General features: G+C 35.1%; 1 protein-coding gene across 23 annotated transcripts in view; it reads right to left on the minus strand.

Annotated features, from left to right (window-relative positions):
- brsk2b (BR serine/threonine kinase 2b) overlaps positions 1 to 26,920 on the minus strand; it is a 271,162-nt gene that overhangs the window by 22,458 nt on the left and 221,784 nt on the right. For 5 of the 23 annotated variants that reach the window (XR_012382651.1, XM_073907278.1, XM_073907280.1 and 2 more), the window contains exons 8-14: positions 19,904 to 20,050; positions 14,657 to 14,688; positions 11,618 to 11,782; positions 10,805 to 10,902; positions 8,922 to 9,072; positions 5,164 to 5,224; positions 1,666 to 1,873 (exon numbers count right to left, since the gene is read on the minus strand). Coding sequence is in view for 22 of the 23 variants with exons in the window: in XM_073907278.1 (XP_073763379.1) it covers positions 1,666 to 1,873; positions 5,164 to 5,224; positions 8,922 to 9,072; positions 10,805 to 10,902; positions 11,618 to 11,782; positions 14,657 to 14,688; positions 19,904 to 20,050 (862 nt within the window). In the remaining variant the exon portion in view is untranslated. Of the gene's footprint in view, positions 1 to 1,665; positions 2,324 to 5,163; positions 5,225 to 8,305; positions 8,375 to 8,921; positions 9,073 to 10,804; positions 10,903 to 11,617; positions 11,783 to 14,656; positions 14,689 to 19,903; positions 20,051 to 26,920 lie in introns of all 23 variants that reach the window. The other 18 variants (XM_073907273.1, XM_073907277.1, XM_073907270.1 and 15 more) reach the window with 5 other exon arrangements.

The raw sequence follows: 26,920 nt of genomic DNA on the forward strand, positions 1-26,920 counted from the left end.
TTACACAGGTACAAAACAATTACGCAAACATTTATAAATAATTAATGGTTGAAATGCTGCTGGTATATGAAACAATTTAAATAGGTATCTATAATGTCCTTTTAAATCCATTATACAAATGAGTATGTCTAAAAAATCATATATGTCATTATTCGTAAATTCCAGTTTTGATGTTGCACAATGATTAAGTTTACATGGATGTCAGTAATGAAATTATTTGCCTTAATCTAAATAAGAATAATATGATTAAGATGTTTACATGAGTTGCTTTTAGAATGTTTCTTTTATGATCTTGTTTTACATTTTATATCACATAATTTAACTAACATCATTATGTCACCACACAATCTACACTTCCCCTGAAGTTTCATGTAGTTTCGGGAGTTTCATTTTTGCAGTTTGGCACTTTCACTTTCACTCAGGAACATTTCATGCACGCCCCCTATGACAAAATAGATATTGAATGCGAGTATAAACTGCTGGAAGAGTGTTGTTTTAATGGAATTTGATTAGATTTCTGTTCTGCTCGATGATGACTTTAGTCGGATTAAAATGATCAAAAATCGATGTTTACATGTTAGCCTCTAATCCAGGGGTGGGCAAACTAATCTAATCCAGGGGTGGGTCCTGGAGGGCTGGTGTCCTGCACAGTTTTGCTCCAACTCTAATCACACACACCTGCTTTTAGCAATCTTGAAGACACTGATTAGCAAGTTCAGGTGTGTTTGATTAGTGTTGCAGCTAAACTATGCAGGACACCAACCCTCCAGGACCGAGTTTGCCCACCCCTGCTCTAATCAGAGTATTGTCTTAATCATAATACAATCGGATTATTGGTGTCCATGTAAAACTTACCTAATAAGGACACTTTCATGTTACCTTCAGTGCCCCAATGTGTAATGAACCAAGTTCATGATTGAAATTAAACCTTACAGTTCATTTATTTAATAATAACTGGTCGGCGAATCCTATGTTATAGGGTAGGTTTGCTGTTGCAGTCGTCAGTAAAATGTCAGCATCATAACATAAGTTTGGGCATATACTACTGTGGTACTATTGTGAAAATCAGCTTTAACTATTGATTTCTCACAGCATCATCTTAAGGCATTAAAAAAAGGATTTTCCTTTACAGTGCAGAGCACAGCTTCTTTATAACATGATGCAATCCGATCCTCTAGAATCTGCTACACTCTTTGAGGGAGAGTTATCCTGTTAGCCTATAAGTTATCCTGGATCTGTGCACGTAACAAGTGGGCAGGCAATGTTACACTAAGATGCCGTAATGTAATGCCTTTGAATACGAACTGGGAATGACCTGTTTAATGACTTTGAGTTGACTCTTTCTTTTTAGAGATAATAACTTTAAACATGCTGCACTTTCATACTTAAAACTCTGGATCGCACTGTATGAAAGGTGATTTGCACATTTTAAATAAATGCTGCAAGTATTGTTTATTATTAGTTAATTAAAAAGTATTAATATTAATTAATTATTAATAATTAATTAATATTAATACAGTAATTAGGCTGTATTTTAAAGTGATACAACCTTTTCTGTTTATTTAATGACAGAAAACACACACGCAAATTAACACCATGTCAAGGTAAATGAGTCAGATTTAATCTAAATAGCAGATTGCCCTGGGGCAGGTTTGAAAAAGATACCTTGTAGTTTCCTGCGGTGGAAGCGTGGTGAGCCGAGGAAGCTGTTTTTAATGGAGTTGAGACGTGTTCTCCATGGCATGCCTCCAATAGAGGGGCTGGGGGGTGGCGTTGGGCTGGGGGTCCCGGCTGGGCTCTCCTTAGGCGTGTGCACCGGTGTTCCTTTCGGAGTTGGCAATGGGCTGCCCCTGGGAGAGGGGTGGGGTGTAACCTGTATGGTGGGGATAGATTTGCCGTTGTGGTCAGTCCCGGCCAGCGGGTGAAGGTGGTGAAGCCGGATGGGTGAAAGGGGTGAAAGCGGTACAGAGAGCTTGGGCGGCACTGTGAGTGGTGGCCGCCGTATTTTCGGGCTGCCGGGTATCTGCGGGGGCAGGGGTTGGCAGGGCGTAGAAGGTTCAGACTTGGCCACCGGTGGCACAGGCGTGCTGTTAGGAAGCGGGTTGGACCGGGTGGCCTGCAGGGGCTTGTCTGCAACTTTGGGCTTGGCTGGAAGGGTCTGGGTTTTGTTGTTGAGTTGATCGGCAGCTGTCTTTGGTAGAAATATTTTGGGGGAGTGAGGCCCTGTGCCGTTCAGCCGGGCCACAGGCGCGTGGGTAGGGCTGTGGTTGGGTGAATATGTGAGGTCTGAGGATTGTGGAGGAACAGCGAACCGCCGCATGGGCTGGAGGAGCGCATGCACAAAGCCAGCAGCATTTAAAGAGCCCAAACACACAACACACGGCCCCGTAGTAAACAGGCATTATGGCGCAGACGCACACACACACCGACACCAAACATGAAAGGATGGTGAACAAGGCACCGGTGATGAGAGGTGAGGGAGGAAATGCAGAAAGAAAGAAAGAAAAAAAACATGCCATTAGCACAACCAGCCAAGAGGCAACAAGACAGAGGAAATAAAATGTCCCCAAACCAGTGTTCACCAAAACAAATCAAAACCAGCAACAGAAATTAGCAACAAAAGCTCTGGGTTGAAATTAAAGGAGGTGTTGTCAGCGTTGGCTAAGCAAGCAGGAAATCTGAGCAAGGCACATGAGCTTTGCTTTAAAGGACGCTATTGTCAGAATACCTCAATTCATTTGAAAATAAGCACCTTTATTAGGTAGCTGTGTTATGGAATATGTGACAAAAGTCACAAACATGTATGATGACTTCACAACGAGTTTTTCAAGACAATAGCGCCACACTAACAAAATGGCTAGTGAAGATAAGTGCAGTTGACCATTGAACAGAGCATAGAGTACAATGCTGCTGCTGGAGGTATGATATGAGGATGCCGTTTGACAGATGACGCTAATAGTAATAATTGGGTCAGAAACGGGGGATTGATACAATATGGGCCACTAACAGTGAAGAGTGTGATTATAATCAGTGAAAGAAAGCTCATCAAGCATATTGTAAAACATCAAAAAGAAATACAATGGAGTATTAACGGTAGCAGCTGCAACCGCAGCACAGGCATAAAGAAGAGCGCCAATGCTATAAATGAATTTTTAAAGCTCTTTCATACCGCAGGGAAGATTCTTCCATGACAAACCTTTAAGTCTATGTCTGAGCAGTAAAACTAATCTCAGATGAGCTGTATCAAGAGTTCTTCACAGACTAATTCGAATTACTTCCACCAAGCCTGTTCTCTACGTGAGGCATTTTCATCAGTGAAAGGGCAATGCTGCAGCCGTTCTCCAGAAGTACAACATTTCAAACTGCACACTATGTGATCAGGTCGGATTCAGGATTGACTCTGGGATGAATCCTGTAGGGAATTCCTCCATGTGCTGTACAGTAACTCAAGGACTGCATATTGGGAGGTCTTAGTAGTGGATTTGTAATCGGTTAGCCTCTTTAAACAAATCAAGTGTAAAAGCTGGCTGAATACAGAGGCTTCACTGTTAGCGAGGAACCAGGGATTTTCAAGGGATTTTAACAAGCCATTAGTGATATTTCAAGGCAACAAGCCTGTGAACCGGGCATAGATTAGAAGTAATTATGCTAAGTATGCTAGACTGATTGGGCTTGAAGTAGTAAAGGTGGATCGCTAGGGACAGACAGTGATTTGCTGACATTTTTGGACTTAAGGTGAAATGTAATCAGCTTTTCCTATTTAATAAAACACATAAAATACATCCTTGTTCATTCATCATATATATATTGCATTATATCAGGGGTCTTCAACCATATTTAAACCAATACAGACTTCATAGTGGACACCAAAACAAAGTGTCCTTATTCTATATTTTAGAACCAGGCTTATAATACCATGAGTTTGCTACCATATTAATGTGCACTGCCATTCAAAAGTACAACACAGTCCAACAATTACACACAATGAAAATACAGTGATATTTTGAAATATGTATATACTTTAAAATATTTTAAATGTAATTCATTCCTGCAAAGCTGAATTTCCAGCTGCAAATGCTCATTTTTAAAACAGATGATGCTTATTATTTCTTATGGAAATGTTAAATTCTTTGATGGAAAAAAAGACATTACAATATCATTTAATGCCACATTTGATTAATTTAATGGATCACTATTGGATATATTTTATTTTATAAAAGTATTTATAAGAGTTTCATATATAATACTTGTGTTATATGTATACTAATACGGAAACAACAGACTTTAATAATTTCACTTTTGTTGAAGTACTGCAATACTAGAATTTGTCTAGTACATATTTAGATTTTTTCAGAAAGATTCGATCCACTGCAGTAACAAAAATTCTTTGAAGGAAAAAAGCACTACAAAATTCATTTAATGCCAGGTTTGATTGATTTAATAGATCCTTATTACATAAAAAAAATATATTATTAAATGTATCTATTGACTTTATTCTTCAATACAGAATTGTGCTTCTTTTGCGATTGTTTTAGAACTTCCGATTGAGGTTTCTATAGGAGAAATGACTAGAAATAATAAACGACAGAAAATGATCAAACTACTTGCTCTACAAACAAGTGTTTTCATGATAATACAGACAAAGTAGAATAATATAATAAGAAAATATCAGTTTGCAACATCAAGCAGCAAAATGAGCTGTTTTTAAACATCTAAAAATGAATGGAAGTGAATGACACCGGAAGTCTCGAGCCAAAAAGATTCAAATGGCTGCGCTTGCTCATATGCGGAGAATAAGATGAATGAGAGCTTCATATATAATATTTGTATGGTACATTTACTTAATGAAAATGGAAACAACACACTACAGAAATTTAACTTTGGTTGAAGTTGAATTACTGTATTACTAAAATTTGTTCAATATATTTTAATTTCTTAGAAAAAAAATTGATTGAGATCAAAAAATTGATTGAGATCAAACAATAATTATTGGACCCACTGCAGTAGCACACATTGAAGACCCCTGGATTGTGCAAACTATGCATATATTCATGCTGAATGTGTGTAGCCAAGAGCTTTTCTTCAACTGACATTCTGATAGATAGATGCTCCACCGGTTGGCTTTATAACAACCAGACTCTCCAAGTAAAACAAATAACTTACCCGAGGACTGCTGAGGGGACTAGTGGACAGACCAGAAGAGGCTCCGCTGATGGACCGGGACCTAGATTTACACAACATACATAGTAAAGATGGTTCTTCTTCCAGTTTAATACCTTACTATAAAACTACAAAAGGTTCAGCAGGTTATTTGGGTGAAAGATAAAAATTGAGTTTACACTTGGACAGAGACCAAACCTCTGTGTTTCTCCATAAATCTTACATTTCTTTTAATTACATGCCAACTTTCTATGCAGACCTATAAGTCTTTTGGTTTTTGTTGATCATGCTCTTTTTACTTTTTTTTTTTAAGTTACCCTGATTAAATTTGAACAATTTATCATTACTCATCCTAGGAATCTAAAAGGTCATCACAGCCTTTTATGGGGTTCTGTAAGAGACTCATATTTGTTCCCTACTTCATTGTGTATTAGATGCTGAGCTCCAGTAATTCTCCAATAAATGATTGGGATTTAATTGACCGTGGACACAATGGGTTTTGTCATCAAGGCAAATTGAAACAGTAAATCATCCTTAAAGGTGTCAACATTCACAGACTCACATGATTTGACTCCAGGAAGGATTTGATCCATAAACTGATCAACTGCATTTGCAAATGCTACTTAGATGAGAATTATGCATTGGTCTCAAATTGTCTTTGATCGTTCAAGCGTAAAAATCACAACACCAAATACACCACGTCCTGAATCAGCGCAATGCTGATGTTCATTATATGCCTCTTGCATTCAGCTAATTAGCTTAGCCAAACACAGCATCGGGAAGAGAGCTCTTTATATTTGTAATAAATGACTATGAATGAAAGTAATTCATGCACAGAAAGAACAAGCACTAGAGGACACTAACTATATGAGGACATATCTCTACTGTTTAAGCAAAGACTTTATATGCGGTGCATTATTAATATTTTATGAGTAAGAAGCTTCAGTTATATTAAGGTAACTACTGCTTGTTAAACGCTGAATAAAAACTGAATAAAAGATGCAGGGGAGCTTTTCGGTTCAATTAAGTCATTACATTTTGAATTGTAAACATGTATAAACATGTAATCGATCTGGGGTGCGTTTCCCAAACAACGATGGAACTTGTGGCTAAACTATCATAGTACAATGCATCTTTGGGGAAATATTGATGTAGTGATGAGTGTTTCCCAAAACCGTACTTTTTCTGTCGCAGATCCATCACAGATGCACTCGCTTCCATATTAATTGAGGTATATGTAAACAGCACATATAGGACCAATATATGTTTCCTTTACAAATACTATTGAGAATATCAAATGTAAAATCACTTAGCTAACACATGTTCTAGAACCATACATAAATCATATAAATCGTTAATGGCTGTAATTTAGGGTGCTTTCACACATGTAGATTGATTGTTTTGTTCTGAAACAGGGCTTCATATTGTTACAATGTTGTTGTTCTTGGTTTCTAAACAGACCAAAATAGCTAAAACAAGTCTTGTGTAAGTAAACTCTCCTCACATTGGTCAGAGTTTCAAGCTTTATTTTGCAGAGTCCCGCTCATCTGTCATGCGTACTCATTTTAATTTATGACGATGAGCAATAAGACATATAATAAGACAAGCGTAAAGCTGCGCTTTAACTTTGAATGGTGACACCCACAGACATTGTCACCAGATATAAATCAGAGGTAAACCTTTCTCATACATAGCCATTGGCTAGAATTGTGCATTATAGGCTTTACATTGGAGAGAAATAACAGATTAACTAGGACTATTGTTCAGTCAATTTTCCTAATGAATAAACATCTTTCGTTAATAGTTCAGCATGCTTTCACTTTCGTATTTGACATGAAACACACAATTAACAGTAGGAATGACATCCCGCTTTACTCATAATTCTCTCTTTATATAGCCGTATTTATGCTTATTACATATCCATAACACACTGTGATATAGCCAGGCTCGGATCATTTTGCTTTCTCACTAAATCGATCCGTTAAAGAGTTTGTTTCAATCAAGCTGAGACCACCTCATTCAGGCGATCTCAGACCGATTGTTTTGGTGTGGATCCGAGCTCAAATGCTGGATTCACATATGCCAAACTAACCGCACTAACTGGGAAAGCGTGCCAGGTTCCGAAACAAAAGTCTTTAAAGTTATTAAAAAATGATAAAAAATGTGTGTTTTATTATCGTTTTATTTTTTTAATTATTCCGCATTTAAATGTTAGAATGTTCCAAATAAATAAGGCACAGGGGGAAAACTTGGAATAGAACATAGCCAGGACCTATGTTTTTAACTACAGCTCTAGAGGTATTGTTGCAAGCATACAAGATTGCAACGCAGTTTATAAATATTCGTTGGAACGATAGATTTGGGAAACACCAAATCAATGAGCTTTGTTTGTAACAATGCAACTTGCGACCTTAGTTGGCTAACGATGGTTTTCAGAAACGCACCCCTGGTCTGGTCTGTCAGTGAAATATTCATACGGTAGCTCCTAATTCAGTGAACCTCTACATAACACATTGATTAAATAAATAAAAACAAAACAAGCATCAATAAAAAAAGACACAAATCCAAGGCCCTTTTTCATCTGGCAGACAAAAAAGACTGTGAAAGCAGACATACGACAGGACTGTGAAACTCAAGGTCGAATAAAATGCCTGAAAAGATGAACACAAGCAGTTAAATAACCTCTGTCTCTCACCTACTGTAAGTGCACACATCACTCTAAGAAAAAAAACAAACAAACATCCAGGGTGAAGGCAAGAGAAGCAAGAAGGCAAAACGAGATCGAGGGCAAGAAATTAACAATTTGGGATCTACCAAGGGACAAAAAATGCCAGACATCAAACGAAACATGAAAGGCAAAATAAGGGAGATAAGATGCTTTTGATGTTTGTGGAGGGAGCCAGAGGGCCGCTGCTTTATCAAAACTGAGAGGCCAAACCGGGAGGAAAAAACTCTTATTTACTCGTGCGACCTCCACTTTTTTTTTTTTCCAAAAAGTTGTCTCTCAAGCAAGCTAAGCTCTTAAGATCTTAAATGTCAGTGGTTGAAATAAAAGGACAGTGCTCTGTGTTGCATGTTTTGAGTGCTAAAGAAACCCCACTGCATCTTCAGAGCAGAATAAAAAAAGCATGGCGGTGGTTTATACCTCTCCTCCTTGCTTTGCAGTATGGGGTTGGCATCTGAGATATCCAAGCTTTTACTGAAAACAGATTTACTACAGTAAGAGAAAGTAAAGTTAGTGTAATTTTACAAAAGTAACCATTGAGTTGAGTCAAAGCATCTACACAGGGAAAGAACACGGGGCTGATGAAATGGATCACAATGAACATGGTAAGAAAGTAAAACGAATTTGTAACAAAACGTGTCAAAGATACAGAGAAATGAAAGGCAATCCCATTGTTCCCCTTAAAACCAATTTGATAAGTCAAAATTCCCCATATGGCGCATTTAGCATGCTGCTCGACTAGCTGAGAAACGGATTTTCAGAGAATAGTAAAACACACGGCTATTGAAATCCTTGTTTTTCACTTCTCACAGAATTAGCTAAGCTCATTGATCTTCCTTCGTGTGCAATTTAAAACACATTTCAAAGCTAGTATGCAGCGTCTGATAACTGTGAGCTTCATTTTACCAATGCAAAGTTTGTTTTGGCTTTATCTTTCGAGGCTTCACGTTTCATGTGACATCCTTTCAGCCGATCTTACTGTGGCCGATTGTAGATTTTTGTAAATAATAGAGGAGCGGGAGATGTGTGGCTGTACCTCTGCCCGTGTTGTGCCATGTCGATGGCGCGTCTCACAGGAACAGGAGAACCGCCCTCTGTCACGCTCAGCACTTCCATTGACTTGCGCTCTGGCCTCCTCTTGTTGTGCCTCGTCAAAAGTGGAGAGTCCACTCGCTTCCTGGGAGGATCTGAAGAGACACGATCGTGATAACTAACACATGAAAACAGGCCTATGGAATTCATAATTGAAAACAACAACATACAGTTTTTTTTTTATAATGTCTTTCAGCCATTCAAACATTTAAAGTCCTATTTTGCAATATATACATTACTATGCATCAAGGATTCATTAAATTGAACAAAAAATGACAGAAAAGACGATTCATTTTATTCATTAGTAATTTAATATATTTCAAAATATGTTTTTAATTTCAATAAATAATTTTGGAAAGTTCAGAATGAATGACTCAATAGACTTACACAATAAGACTGCATTTGTTTCATTACTGGATGAATCATTATTTTTTATGTATCTATTGAACAACTTATTCAGTGAAAAACACATTTTAACAGTCTGTCATAAACTGCAGGAGTAAAAATTACCAAGTAGGAATTTTTTTAAAGTATGATTTACATCTGATATCTGATCGCCATTGTAGGCATTAATGTTTACATTTTATCTCTGATTAATAGCAGTCATTTAGGAATATACAATCACACGGCTGTTTTAATATTTATATAACAATTCTGTCTGGTTCTCGAATCTGATTGGCTGATAGCCGTGATATATTAAAGTAATATCAGTACTCGTACAGCCTCAGGACTACAGTCTGACAAATATTGCAGCTGTTGAACAACACAATGTACTTTTGAGGCTTTTTTAGGCATAATTGTAGCTGTTTAACTGTTTATTTAAAACAACATTGTCTATTTTTTAATAATTATAATTTCTGAGAGACACCGCCTCAACATCCATCATCCTGTTATACCGACAGAGGCTGCAGAATAAGCCCTTAAAAGAGAAAAAGTCAGTGCAATTTCAAACTACAGCTGATCAAAACATTATAAAACAAGTGACTTTCTAATTCAAATTCTCTCTTTTGTATGTTGTAGTGCTCTATGAATGCCAAGGTAATCTGGTAATGTTTCTGGTAGTGTTTGCTTTGGCTTTTTCAGGGTAAATTATTGTGATATCCCAATTGCATCAGAAAAATACTGGGAAATGTCTGTAGACTGATGACATTTCATGCAGTTCAGCGTTATTATCTTAAAATGTGAGCAAAATCAGCTGTTTTATCATCACTTTAGACATTACGCTAAAGAATCATTCAAATGCTAGCTCTAAAATGACGTTTGTGAATTAACAATGTTTTTTGCTGTTCTGACGTCAGCTGCAGATATGAATGAATGGCGGAAGAAAGCAGTTCCTTATACAAAAGGGATTTTGAGACTCTATTTGATTTTCATTTTTTTCTCTTTGATTATAAACGCAATATCACACTCGTAGGCTGTATATCGTCACTGGTGGGACACTAACTCCTACACATCTCCCCAACCAGTGGCGATATACAACCATATCGCACTGCTACTAATGTGACATTGCGTTTATACAACAGTTCAAATACTACACTACAAAGATAGTAGAGTAAGTTAAAATACAGTACTACGTAAAACAATTAAAATGCCCATTTATTTATTTATTTTTTTTTTTAAATGTTCTTGTTCTTATTGCATATGATTCATCAGTAAACACATTGTTCTATAGAGTTTTATTTCTGGATTGTAAAGCACCTTGTACTAGTATATCCAAGACTGTAGGCAAGGAAATGATTTCACATCACAGAGTAAGACATGTACTGGGAACGTTGTTGTTTAGAGACAATCGGACAGATTTAATATGTAAGAGACCAACATTCTTACCGATCTCATTTCTGGGTGGTAGATTCTGATCCTCATGACTTGGATATCTCTCCTTCCGGTCCAACAACAGGAAGTAGATCATCTTTTCCTGGTTATCGCTGGAGAATGGAAGGGCATGTCGTGGTCAAGACAGGTTTCTTATATACAGTACAGTCGGCAGTGCTCCTCAATAATCCTCAGCTCAGGCTAATTGACTTCATTGGGTAAAGAGCAAAGAGTAGCAAGCACCTCATTCCCAGTGAGCTAAAAGCTATCCTGCAGAGATCACAGGATATCACTTATTTCATTAATGATGCACGAAGACATAAAATATCCGACAAGAGTGTGTGAGCGAGTTCAAAAAGTCTTCGAATTCTCCCAGCGAGAGGCCTTGTGTTGAATTTCTCAGCCCTGGACCACACAGCGGGAAGTAAATATTACCCATCTTTGCTGCAGGCGCACACTGAATTGTGCTTAAATGCTGGGCAAGGGAAGAGACAGAGGCCATGATGTTTTAGGAGGAAACAACCAAGTCATCTATCAGGGGGGCTAACGAAGTGATGGCGCACAGTGAAGCGTGTGGCCGGTAATTGTACAAGTATGGGAGATGACAGATGAGCGGGAGTGAATGGGCTTCTCTAATAGCCCGCAGCCAAGATGCTGTAGTGTGTGTTTACTAACCCTAAAAAACAAGGATGTAAAACAATAATAGCTTCGCATATGGTCTCCCACAGCAGACGCAGTCAGTCTTGTCTAATCATGGGCAAAACATTTGGGATTTATCAAGGGAAACAGGTGACTGTGCAGTGTAGAGTCTCTTTCTTATTTACTCACTCGTCTGACAGCAGGTCTTTCATTAGTTTGTTCTTGTCTCGGAAACAGCCCAGCGAGTGCATGCTTTCCAGCACATCCGGGTCGATGTCCTCGGTGGAGGGTAGCGTGCGGATCGCCACTTTTCGGGGAACCGGCTGTTCAGGTTCTGGCTCGTTCTTTCCTCCTCTGTGAACGGAAGATCAGAACACGAGCATGCGAAATAAACGAAGTGTTCTTGTTTGTTTTTCATTAAATCGAGCACACATGGTTTTCGCCTCCAGCATGTTCTGGGATCATTGCTGCTGGTGCCATGAAAAAAGGCCCCCACTGAAAGCCCTGGAGATTAGAAACGCACATCAATCTGCAAATGAAGCAGCTCCCTGTGAGTTTGTTTATTTAATATTTTGCCAAATGCTTTGCTTAATGTTTTCATTCAGTTCAGATTAACTCATTGATTAAAACATGATTCAATTTAACACCATTCAGAAGCTGATTTTCTCCAGCAGGAGGTGTTGAAAAAGTCCAAAGAAGCAGTGATATCAAGTATGAAAACTAACTTGAAAACTGAATTAATTAAGTTCAATTAAATGAATTAAAATAATTATGCACAGATTTTTATGTAGTCATTTTAATTTATTTATGTTTTACAAATGTGGTCACACTAACAAGGACTGAGCAGCTTCTAACAAAAGCAAACAACAACAACAACAACAAAAACAACAACAACAGCAGCAGCAACAACAACAGCAACAACAACAAAACCATCACATCCTCAACAGTGACATTAGTATTAAACTGAACTGAATTGTAACTTAGCTACAATTACACCATTATTCTACCACTACACTCCTGCTTCCAAATCTCTAATAATGCTATCGCTTTTTAATCTCTTCATGTTAAACTGTCTTAGCACAATGTACATTGTAAAATGAGCTATAAAAATAAAGATGATATGACTTGACATTGTTGTTGTCTGTGGAGGCCTAAATGCTGCTATCTATTTGAACTCTAGTTGCTATAATAAAATATAACATGAACATGATTGTTATTGAGAGGAAAGCATGCAGCACACATTTACTGTATATTTATATCACACTCGGCATACAGTATGAAAATTGGTTATCAGCCAATCACGGCAAACGTTATTTCCAAATTATACTTCTAAACAAAGAAAGAATTATACCTTTGCTGTGACTGTGCTCGTACACTGGATCGCGTTCAGTACATTACATGCAAATGTAATATGTGAATGTAAATGAGAGCATAAGTTACTAGCTGCAGTTCCTTTAATGGCCACCGTTGTTGCTAATAATAAGGGTTTCTGAATTCTATACATAGCCTATTTAACAGGAAAAAAAACCTGAAGATGTTACATTTGCAAAACGTGTTTGGCCCAAATTGTTGCTATTTTCAGACCAGCTCAACTGTAATTTTCATGTTTTGTGCCACGATGTTAAAATAGTAAATCCGTTTGCGTCACTTTGTGGACTCATGGGTGTGCCGGTCTAGAAAGGAGCATCATTGTTGGAGTGTTGCTATTTTGAGGAGCTGAAATAGACCATTGACCAACTAAAAGCTGGTCTAAAGTTTGTTGCAGGTCCAAAACGCATACACATTGCTTAATACACACAGGATGTACAGCAATACACACATGTCTTTACATATGAAAAAAATTAAAGGATTGATATGCTACAAAAAAATATTATTTCTACATAAATATAACAACCACTACCTCCATGCCTTCTTCACCTCTGTTTTTTTTTTTAGTTTATTCATCAGTTTGCTTTTGTATAATGTTAATATTATTATTAGCATTATTATTATATTATTTATATTTATATATGCATATTTTTAATAATAAAAAAAACAAGTTTGTATTTGTCCACCTGTCGGATTTGGGAGAGGTATGCATCACCATATGGGGCATTAGAATAGGATGTGTGTTTGGATATAACTCAGTTTGTTGACCACACTTTGTTATTATTGTTTATTTATTCCTTTGCTGGAAATTAGAACTAAATTTAGAAATAGATTGAAACAAATGTTTGTGCTTAACTAAATTAAATATGTAGGCTAATGGATGTTTACACCGTTTCTTTACTCCATAAAAGTAAAGGAGTAAAGTAAAGAGTAAAAGCAAAGTAAAGAGAAAGTAAAGGGGTCAAATAGAGGAAGCTTCAGATGGTCTGTTTAACTGTTTTCTTGCTAGTGAAGTGTTCAGTTTTGCCACTAACAATGTAAATAGCAAATGCAACGCAACTAACTTAAAGGGAATAGGAGATTAGACACTGATTGGATTAATGCAGGTTATGCTGAAAACACACCCATAAGTCATTAAGAGAATAAGCACTACCCTGTTAGACCATGCGCCGGGACGCAGAGCATGTTTTGTCGTCCTGAAAATAGCAAAGTGGATTCAGACATGTCCTTAATGCTTTTGCAAAATTGATTTAGACTTTGCGCTTAGATCATTAAAATAGAGACATATTTTACTCCAAAGCAAACTTGAATACAATAAAACTTTAGCAATCAGTCTGCATTAAACAAGAAAAGGCCTCTAGACATTAATAACACAAGGCATCACTGAAAAATGTAATTATTTAGCCAAAAAACTATATCGAAAAGAAATGCTGAGAAAGAGAATGCGAAAGAGAGAGTGAAAGAGAGAGAAAGAGAGTAAGAAAGAGATAAAAACTATAAGAACCCTAAGGCCAAAGTCACAAATCATGACTAATACAAAAAGTTGGATACTGCAGGAATATGTGTTGAAAAATGAAGCAGTTCAAGATAAAAACAAAGCATTGCTTAGGGGAGGCACAAACACTGAGTGAAGCCAGCCTGCTGGAGCTTAAGGCTCTTGTCTAAACACACACAAACAACACACACACTTCAGTCATGACATTATTTAGAGATCCACAGAGTCGTCATTTCTAGAACGTTACACAGAGGAATTTACAGCACACATATACAGAAAATACATGCACATGAATAAACACACAGACAGATTCTGAGCAAAGACAGACATATGAATCCAAACAAAAAAGTGAAGTATATACTTACATGTACCATGTGTGCTTCTGTATCTGTTCTAACTGTAAAGACAGAAAAAAACAAAACACATGAGCCAAACCATTAACAGGCCAAAGAAAGGCAACAGAGGATCACAATAAATGCAGTGAATCCATCTTTGAGCTGCTGGCCGTCTCCAATCTCTCTCATGTCGCATCCACTGATCTCATTGTGTTTAGGTGTGGAAGATACAAAGGCATGTACACTCCAGCAGTAAAACAAATTAAACTGTGGCCCAAAGAACAAGAACAGAAGCCTTCGCAGCAGACAGGGGGAGAGGTTGTTGTGTTATTGCAGAATTCCATCAGGGATAACGTTAGCTAATAAGTGAAATCATCATTTTTAGTAATTCATTCATCCATTTTCTTTCGACTTAGTCACTTTATTCATGAATGAACCGCCAACTTAGCATATGTTTTACACAGCAGATGTCCTTCCAGCTGCAACCCAACACTGGAAAACACCCATACACTCTCACATGCACAACAAGGGGAGAACATACAAACTCCAGGTGGGACTCAAACCAGCGGCCTTCTTGCTGTGAGGTGACAGTGCTAACCACTGAGCCACCGTGTCACCATTTTTAGCAATTCATTCAACAAAACATGAGTTTGCATGTCCTTTCAGAAGATGCAAACACTCAGCACTTGACCTCATCCACAGACAGTGAGGAATGACACTATAAACTGGAATGTTCAAAGTAGGTGGATTCGGACATGTCCTTTATGCAATATTTTTTGGTTTGCATTTAGGGTTGAAAATAATTTGGCTCTTGTAAATACTGAAGGTAAAATTCATTTCATTTGCCATGCAGTACTATAATGCAAACCAATTTCACTAGCCAAATCCAGTTGTCAGTGCTCTTTTCTATGTAAATTAGCTTAACTGTACATTTATTTTTTCACAAATGTGAAATTTGCATAGCACAATTGATGTCAGATGGTATATTTAATTGAATTTGTATTTAATTGAAATCAACAAGGGGAAAAGAAGCCTATTAGTAGCCTTAGGAAACTTCCAATCGAGTTTCAAATTTGCAAATTGATTTAAAATTAGGCTAAACAGGCATTAAAATAAGCACATACTAGCTAAACCAAACTTAACTGAAAAATCACTGCATTTCTTATTTTAATGAGAAACCTGCACATATTCTCCTGTCTAATTTGAAGCTTTACCACTTGTCACTTCACCACTGTCTGCATGAGATGAGAACCAATTTTTTTATATATATACTTCCTTGAGTCAATAAAGAATGTTTGCAATATATTAACTTCTCTACTCAGAAAACACTTATGGTGTCTGCATGCTTCAATAAGTCGAGTGCTGATTAGGGTGTTTACATGCTGGAGGAAACCGGGGGTTATAGGCAATAATCTAGATGTTTTTTAGCATATTTACATAACCCTTTGTCAGCTTATTAAGCACAATCAGGGTAAGATGTGCATGCAAACACACTTAAGGCCAATAGGGGGACTTGTAGGCACAAAGTGTGAAAACCATTAATTTAAAAGCAATTTTAGTAAACAACAACAATGAAGTTCATCAGTTTGTAGCCAACTAAGGTCACAAGTTGCATCATTACCAACATACTTTATTGATTTGGCATTTCCATTTGCTTTTCAAATATTTTTGCAGTTCAGTTTTAGCTATCTTCATATTGACAATTGCGTTGGCTTTATGATGCAGTTTGAAAACATTTATGCCATTTAGAACACATGAAGTGGCTCATGACGAAAGCTATAGGTGACCTATTATTCAAAAGCAGAATTTACGTTACACCTACAAAGCTTGAGAAAACAAAAAACATAGCATACGTTAATGCTTTTAATTTATAGGTTATTTATTAGGAAATGTATCTGTACTGTACATGACATGGGCCTGTTGATTAGACCATGCAGTATCTTGAATGTGTCAATTTGTAAAAGTAGACTTTTCAAAAACATAAATAAAAAACTAAATAAATAAACAATATCCTACTTAATAATAATGAAATAAATATATTAATAAAACAACTCCTAATAAATAAAATATAAAATATATATAATAAATATAAAATATTAAATTCAATTTATTTTTAAATATCCTTTATTTATTTATTTATTTATTTATTTATTTATATGATTTATACATGAGATTATAATGTGGTAACTTTTTGTAAGTGGTTTTATGTTTTAGAATAATATATGTAATGTTCTTAAAAATATTTGTAAAGGAAACATTGGTCCTATATGTGTTGTTTACATATATTACAATTAATATGGAAAACGAGTCCATGTTTTTTACCAAAACTAATATTGAGTTTTTAAAAATGCGGGAGCATGTAAAACAATATAACTGCACAAAAAAATTATGAGGTTATTTTTTTACGTCATAACTAACGTGGTTCAAACGATAGATTTGCGACAGAGAAACTATGGTTTTGGTAAACACTCATCACTACATCATTCTTCTTCTTCTTCTTCTTCTTCTTCTTATTATTATTATTATTATTATTATTATTATATTTATTATTATCTTATTATCTTATACATTATTATTGTACCCCACCCCATTTTGAAAATGAATATTTTCCTCCATTTCCCAGTAAATATAGGGAATGTATTTGGGTGCATTTAAACAAAACAGATTTATTAAACATATATATTTATTGAAATAATATTTTAGTCACCAAACACATTTAGAAATTGAAAGATAATACAATTAAATTTAAGCAAAATATTGAAAAACACATTTTGTTTTTGTGTTTTTGCTTTTCTTAATTTTTCTCTTTTTTAAATTAAAATTTTATATTTGTCAATAACATATACATTCGGCTGTACTAGTTTTTGGACCGTTATTGTAGGTTATTTTGTTGGATAAGCTCCAGATATGTCTTCAGCATTGACTAATCTAATGCATATGCACACATATAATATTTTTAGTTATTTCTATAAAAAATATGAATTTAAAAGAGAGATTTGTGAGGGGTGTACTTATATATGCTGAGCACTGTATTTTCCTGTCTATCTCTGTGAAGCAGCTTTAGCACACTCTATTGTATAAAGTGCTATACAGCTAAAGATAACAACATTTTCTTCTGTTGATGGCAGCAGTAATTCATCAAATGATGATGAAATAACTGCTGTATGATGAAATGCACCATGCCAATTGAATCAAAGATGTTGAAGGCCTTTAAATTCCTTTAGAGAATTTGGTGCTCCGACTCAAAATGAGTGCAGATAAACGACGCCGTCAACGCGTGCTGACATTGACAGCGTTCAAGAAACAATTGTGATACATAGTCCATATGTGCGTAAAACTGCGGTACGCTCAGTACTGTGCAATACTCTATTGGATCATTTTAATTGAAACTATTAGATAATATTTCAAACTGGCAATAAGACAGTATCGACTTCCTTCCCACTCTGGAACATACAAAAGATCTCTTTTATATAACTGACAAACCGCACAGGAAATGAGCTATGTTTGAATCCATCCTAGGAGAGCACTATTGTTTTCAATCACTAAGAGATGTGGGCAGTGAAGACAGCTATCTGTTTTCTCTGGAAAGCCAAAAAAAAAAAAAGGGAAACTGAAGCATTTCAAAGGCTTGGTGTCAGGACGAGCTTATAAACCTCTTGTCGCTTCAGTATGTTTTAGGGGAAAGGGGGGCTGCTCCGAAGCACCACAATGAAAGCGATTGCTGAGGGAGAAGAGCTGAGAGATGAGGGGACCATGAAAGAGAGTAAGAAAGAGATAGACGGAGACGCAGACACACAGGCTTTCTGAAACTAATGTGTGAGATCCGGACAGACAAGCTGGTTGGATTAGTTCTGCTGTGTGTTGACCTGAAGTGACAGCTGAAACGCAGAAGAGCTCTCAGACCCGTAACACTTATTTAATAGAAATCAGCTTAATACACTGTAAATGTCTGTGGAGCTGCACAGCAAACCAGCATCTGTAGACAGTGTGGCGCACATGCAGCACTAGCTATGCTTCCATCCAAATAAGTGAATTAAATGTATGCATATTGCATGAATCATTGGTGAATTATTTTTATTAAATAAATATTTCTTTCTAATAAACTGGCACCAAATATCAAGAAGAATTTTTTTTCTGCTTTAGGAAAAGTCCCTCTAGGTTATTTTTCTTATTTAATAACTGACTTGTGTGACTTTTAGAGGCACACCACTTTCACGTTCTTTAGGAGCGCAGATGCTCAAGAAAAAGCATCTGCGCTCCAAAAGAGCAACAAACAACAACAATTTGTTGTTGTTTCAAACAACAACAAAAAATTGTGTTTGAAACTGAAAGTTATCAAGCTTAACATGCTCACCTGTCATAGTAAAATAATAATTAATATTTAAAAAATTCTGAAATGGTAAATATAGCTTTTAAACTGTGTACAAAGAGCTTAAATAGAAAAACACTTTATCAGCAGCAGGTACAATCTGTATTGAATAAATCCTATCTTTAGATAAAAAATGTCCTCTATTGACACTTTATTTATTTTTCTCTTTTTATTGTTAATTAGTTAATGTTTTTATTTTATTTATGTTACAACACACACATACTACACCAGAAGATGCAATACTTGGGTTGTATTTTGAAAAGAATGTGCAACGATTGCATATTTTATTGAGAATAAAATGTTTTGTCCATGATTTCATTATTATAAATAGACTTTTTCCCAAATCTATAATTTGAGGTTTATTTACTGTTTGTCGGCTTTCAGTTTATTTATAAAAAGTGCAGGAGCTTGACCAACATTAATTTCTTACCGCCTAAGGTCTAATTAATACAACAACTATTTAGTTAAATCAAAAATCTCAAACTTTTTAAAAAAAAATTCTGACATCTCAAAGGCACTTTAAAAGGGATAATGACCTATCTGTTAAAGCAAAATCGCATCACTTATTAATGCCAATGCTGGATTTTATTAGGTAAATGTGTTTCCATTATAGCTTATTTTTTCTTATCAGATAAAAAGTCTTTCTTACTCAGTTATGTAAATTTTCAAAAAGCTCAATTCTTATGCTAATCCTGTCATTTCCATTAAACATTCTTGTATGCAATTTTCCATAAATGTGCATATAAATAGGAGGATAACACAGGTAATCTGAACTCCTGTGATTCCCCACTACAGTCCTTTAGGATGAAGATGATTTTTGATTTAGAAACTATTTTAGCATCAAGGAAACGGTTTGAATTATGATAGTAAATTATGAAATTGTCAGAAATGAGAATGTTATTACTAACCGTGAGCCTTTTGGTGGCGTCCACCTCGATCATCCCCCTCAGGAGGTTCTGGCAGTCTGGAGGGATGAAATGGGGCATGTGAAAGACCCCGAGCTTCACTTTCTCCAGCAAATTCCTCAGGTTATCGTCATCGAATGGCAAAGCACCCTGACATAGAGAAATACAGTACAAGTCAGCTACGTAACCAGCTTTTATTGTATACTGAAAGACACACAATCCTTTCAAAAATGCATTGCAAAATAAGCTGTTCTTACTAAGAGTTATTGTCTTGTTTCAATCCAAATATCTAAAATTGTTAAATCAAATAACCTTTTCTAGACAAGTAAAAATAGTGGTGTGTTTTTTGAAACATTAAGTCAAAATTAAGTGCTTTTTTCTATAATTGGCTAATGGCTTGAGTAAACTATTTGTTTTTGTTTTACTTGATTTGAAATAAATGTATTTTAATTACACCACTGACAAGTTATTTTGCTAGTTTTAAGAAAAAAAAGACACTTAATTTTTGGACTTGAAGAACACAAATACACATTTTTTGCTGCAATAGTGTTGATGTTGATTCTCTCTGTTTCATCAGTTAAAACATATGACTAGCTCATATCTTTATCAAGTTCACAAATATTCTGGAAAGTTGCCCCCTGCTTAAACAAAACTAGCATAACACTCTGTAATAATATATTTTAGGGGTGTCAAAATTAATAGTTTCTTCTGTGCATCGTGATGCAGACGCAAACAATTCGATATCGCTTCAGTAATAGATAATCGCAGGTTATTCTCCTCTGACATTTATCTCATATGCGCTATGTCACGGTGGAATACTAAGTACATTTAAATTTGTTACACAATATCTACCCCACAAATGAGATGGTATCTAAATTTGGTAATCCTAATTCAAACTGCGTCCTCTGTAACTAAATTATCGAATCGATTGATCATCTTTTTGTCAAATGCCCACATGTCAAAATGTTTTGGTCTAATTTATCCATCTTTTTTATTTAAAAAATATAAAATTAACATTTATTTTTCCATGTGTGATATAATTTGTTACTTTTCTCAGGACAAACATAAAATAGAATTTATAGGCAATATATATATATATATATATATATATATATATATATATATATATATATATATATATATATATATATATATATTTTTTTTTTTTTTTTTATTGGGTAAATATTATATTCACAAATGTAAATTTTCTTCATCACTACCTAAGTTGCAGAATTGTCTTTGTGACTTGTTTAATTACTACTTTACAAAATGTTTATAGCGAAAAAGTGTGAAAACATAGAAATTATATAAGAAATTTGTAAATATTATTTAATTTGATATTTTGCCTCTGTACCTTGTTTTTATAATCTTTCTTTATTATTATTATTATTATTATTAATAATAATTTTCCTTGTTTATTGTTGTACTTGATGTAATCCATTGTTATGGTTATTATGATTGTATTGTTAAAAAAAAGGTAGAATACTAGAATTGAACCAAATCAATGGCATGATCTTAACCGAATTGAACTATGAGACCAGGTTCAGACCTCTAATATATTTGTCCCATTTTGGATGAAGAATACAAAATAATCCTTGGTAGGATACTTGAAGTAAACATTTTTTATCCATGTTTTCTTAAACTGAGCACACAATAGTAGATAGGCTTTTGATCATTTGTTTATTTTTCTGTGAATGTTTACATTATATTATATATTCAATTTTTTTTTACTGTCACTATAAGTGAGGTTTTACTAACTAATTTCGCGAGGAGCATGTACTATGATTGATCGTAGCTGGCCTCTCATCCATAATCAGCAATAATCCAATCAGACTGATTCAAGCTTACATTAAATAGACAGATTTCGCCCTACTACCTTATCTTCATTTTGGAAGAATCCCCCCTTTCACACCATCTCCTGTTTTTCCTCCCTTTACAAGGGGCAGTTCTTCAGACCTACTAGATCTCAAACCCCTTATTTGCTTATTGACTAGTTGGGAGCCCTGGGCTCAATTATCTCCGAGCTTAGGATTCTCTCCCGGGACAGCATGCCAAACCTGCTAATGGCGTCAAGCAATATCTAAATGTGAACTTTTGAACTTATTTTTAACAAAAAAAAAAAAAGAGAATTATCACTGTTCCATATATATATATATATATATATATATATATATATATATATATATATATATATATATATATATATATATATATATATATATATATATATATATATAATTTTTATGTATTGTCAATACTGACATGTGGTTCACATGGGGTGTACTGTACTAGATAACCCTGTTTGTCAACTACTAACAAATTAGTTTCATGAGATAATTTTAACTATATATTTTAATTTGATCATGTACCACAAAACCAGTCAAGAGTGTCAATTTAATGAAACTGAGATTAAAACATCACATGAAAGCTGAATAAATAAGCTTTTCATTGGGTTATGGTTTGTTGAGACAAAAAAAAGGCTAAAACTATGGAAAGTCTGGATTATTATGGTTAAAAAATATAAAAAAAATTTTTTTAAGAAAATTGCCTTGAAAGTTGACCAAATTAAGTGCTTAACAAAGCACATAACGAATCAATGGTTGAATTTTTATATATTTACAGAAGAAAAATTACTCAATTAGTAGAAAAATTACCCAATGTCTTCATGAAACATGATTTTTTTTTAATATATATAAAATTCTAATTATTTTTGTCATAAAAGAAAAAAAAATCTGTACTTTAGACAATGTATTTTGCCTATTCCCAAAAATAAACCTATGCAACATTACAGGGTGTATCATACCATGTCACATACTACTCACCCCAAAGTTCTGAGTAAATTTATAAACAGTGACTTCTTGTTGTATTCATTTATATTTGCATGCTGTTTCAACTTGAATGTGGCATTACAAAGTGGCATTTGTGTGTTTCTAAACAAATAATGGTAAAAACTGAAAGCACACAAGTCACGAATACTTTGACAAAGAGCAAGCACCCCATCTATATTTCAGAGTTTTATGAAGCAGATCTACATAGGAAGTAGGACGCAGTATAAATAAAAAAAGTCTGGCACAGAGAGATGATTGTGCTTAGATAATTAGCTTTGTTTTGCACAAGATACACTTCATCATTTTCACATCAGAGAGACCCATCAGGGCCCCTGACACTACTGAGATGTCAGCGCTTGATAAATGACACAGAAAATTCACAAGCATGACTGACGACAGGATCGCGTAACAGATGATATAATCAAGCAAAAACTAGCAAAGTAGATAAACAAATAAAAAAGGGGGGGATGCAGACTGCATCGCTAATAAAAGGTTGTCGAGCAATGAAAGATCAAAGAACAGATTCCTGGGATATGCAGGAATAATTGGATTGGTTTGTGAAGAGGATGCGGTTATAATGGAGCGCACAAACACAAAAGAGAACAGGAAATCAATTGGCTTTTCAATTTCGCTGGGGCAAACGGTTCTGGGTTGGAATTGTGTCGAGCTCATGGTCTTGAACAGTAATTACACTCGGACCAGCTTGATTATCCGGACTCAAAGCAAGCCTTCTGCCGTCAGAGAATCAGAGGGCTTGATGTTTGGTTTCGGAGTGATTTAATTATAAGCTACTGCCGTTTGTCTCAGTTGTTTGATAAAGGAAAAACGACAAAAGAACGGATAAGAAAGTTCTCAAGTTGATCAACGGCTTGGCGTGACCATACGTGTCCACTGGCACCAAGATAAACAGAGATGATTTTCAGTTTGTTTCCCTATACTGGAGCTGGAGGCGAGGTTTGCATGAGGGAGTGTGGGATTGACAGGGGAGCTGAATAGGCAGTCAGAATGTCAGGAAGTTAAGAAACGTTTAACTTCATGCAAATGAGAAGCAAAAAAATGCAGGATGGCAGCCAATCAGTGTGAGGTGAAGGCAGTGACACCTGTCAGAAGCACTGTAAAATTTGCTAAAAGTGATGAATAGATTCTGATCACATACTGCATTTCATTTAGATTGAAATGTTCATGCTTTCAATGTGGCTTAGTTCAGGGGTTCTCAACCTTTTTCACTTCGAGGCCAACCTCCTTCTCCGAAAACGTTTAAGGGGCCATGTCGTAAACTGATTGTCTAGAGAAAATGCTTATTTTAAACCTTTATTTATTAGCAAAACATTTATTTTGATTATACTATTATACTACTAATATTCTTATACTATATATATATATATATATATATATATATATATATATATATATATATATATATATATATATATATATATATATATATATATATATATATATATATATAAAGAGAATTAAAAATATAATATATAATAATATATATTTTATTTATTTTTTAAAACACACACAGATTCAAAGCTACTGGATTCTTCCGGTATTTTTTACAACTGCTGAGTATTTTGGCCTTTTCTTTAATAAATAAACCTGTACAGGAAAACAGATGACAAAAAAATAAATTGGACTGACTACTATTCATCTATTGACCGTATCAAAAAAAAAAAAAGTAAAATACAGTAAAAACAATCTAAGTCTGTCGCCTGTCAGAAGCCACAGGTATTCATTTTATTTTCCCTGTAAACACTACCTGACAAAAGTCTTGTCTCAAATTCAAGTTTTAGGAACAACAAATATTAACTTGACTTCTAGTCAATCATTTACAGTAGTATCAGAAGTAGCTCATATGAAAGGCAAAGGCCTCAATGTCACACTTATTTTACCAAAATAAAATATGATCATGCCTTGATTTTTAATGATTTAATTAGGACAGTAAGCTCTGACTTTGCTTAAACTAAAGTCTTGTCACTTAACATAAATCATGTCCAATATAAAATGTAAAGTCATGGTGCAGTGGAAAAAGAATGAATATTGTGTATGACATTGGAGGACTGCATCCATACATCTCTGCAATGACTCAAATCACTTATGAATAAAGTCATCTGGAATGGCAAAGAAAGTGTTCTAGCAGGACTGTCATAGTTCAAGATTATTTGGATTTATCTTTAATGCCTCCTCCTTCATCTTACCTCAGACATGCTCAGTAATATTAGTCTCAGTATAATATATGTCTGGTGACTGGACTGGCCAATCCTGGAGCACCTTGACCTTGGCTGAAGTATGAGAAGGAGCGCTATCCTGCTGTAAAATTTGCCCTCTCCTGTGGTTTATAATGTAATGGGCAGCACAAATATCTTGATACCTCAGGCTGTTGATGTTGCTATCCACTGTGAAGATCTCTCGTACGCCCCCATACTGAATGTAACCCCAAACCATGATTTTCCCTTCACCAAACTGATGATTCATTGTCTACCTTCTGCCACTTTTCCAAATGATCAACTAGAAGTCAAGTTATTAGTTGTTGCTCTTACAACTGGGATCGACGACAAGAAATTTGTCAGGTGGTGTATACATTAATTAAAGTGAAATAATATAACGTAATTGTAAAGTGTTTTCATGTCATCATCTTTTGTGATTTACAGAATTTAAAGTCTAATGCAGGTCAATTTAATCATCAAAATCAAAATCAAAATTACATTTTTATGTGAATATACAAGTGTTGATCAACACAACAATATTAGCTGCAATATCAACAAGAAATGTTTCCAAGCACAAAGTTCATACCTGTTATCAGATCGATTGCATTCAAAATAATATTCTTTATAAACAAAATACAACCTTGGAGAACTTTTTTAAAAACATAAACACAAATTCTTACCAACCCCGATGTGAGATTTGTGTTTGACAAAAGCAAGGCATTGGAATCATTATTTAATTCCCTCCTCCTTGAAAGTACTTGAAATCTTTTAAAGTCTAAGTAAGGAAGAGTAAGAAGATAAAAGCGGGTTCATGAAACGCTCAGTATGATGAATAAAAAGAGTCGATCTCTCTCATGTCTGGTATAAAGATGATTCCCCGACTGGAGACAGAAACCATGGTGGAGCTTTGGTGTTGTCAATCTTTTGAGCTCAGAATACAGGGCCAGTAACACCTTGATTCTCCTAAAAGCCAACTCTTGCTTAGCTGATTAACTACACTGTAAAAAATGTTACTTAGATCTAACTTATAAAAAGTGAGGCAAGTGGTTGCATCGGACGTTTTAGGTTGATTCAACTTCCAGCCTTTTTTAAGTATTTTAAACACTAAAACATTGCTTAAAACAAATGCAATAAAATTAAGTTGAGCCAACTAATATTTCTAAAATTACTCAAATCAGATAAACTTACTTTTTTTGTTAAACTTAACTTACTTATACATTGCTATATGTTGACTGTACTCATTTTAATTAAGTATTATGAACTTAATGATCTAAATAAAATTAACCATGCATATGTCATTTAAAACTAATTTAATTGACTTCTGGCTGTAACCTCAGAAAATAAATCTTCGTTTCTTTATTGTAAGCACAATATACACTAGTAAAAACAGATAAACAGACTTTCCTGTCAATAACAATTAAATAAGAATGGGAAGATGGATTAAAGACCATAACATGTATTCAATATCAATCGATGTTCCTTTTAATAGTGACTACAAAACAGGCCATTAATGTGGCTACACATACACAATACATAAATAAAAACATTAATAATACCAGATCCTATTGAGAAATCATCCAAGGCAACTCAGTGAGGAGATTTGCATATTTTGATGAAGATTTTGGATGCATAATGTCCAGTCCCACAAAGAGTCTCTAATACATCTCAAATGTATACAGTTTTGATGGATACTTGAAGTCGAGGACATCGGTAAGTCCAAACAGGAGCCATCATGCATTTGACAGGTTTGGCAAACCTCTGACAGTCCTATGATAATCCAAACTGTGTTGGGCTGATGGCAAATTTTTCCCGTGGGCAGCCGCATGCACCTCTGATTCCTCACAACTCTATTGGTAGAGACAAAAAGAAACAGGAGTTCAGGTGGTTGCTACCAAACAACATTAAATAGCTAAATACTAAATAGAAAATAACTACAAGTGAAGTTACAAAAGTCCAGTGAGAATGATGCATGGATGAAA

This window comes from Danio rerio, chromosome 7 (genome assembly GCF_049306965.1).
Source record: "Danio rerio strain Tuebingen ecotype United States chromosome 7, GRCz12tu, whole genome shotgun sequence".
NCBI lineage: Eukaryota > Metazoa > Chordata > Actinopteri > Cypriniformes > Danionidae > Danio > Danio rerio.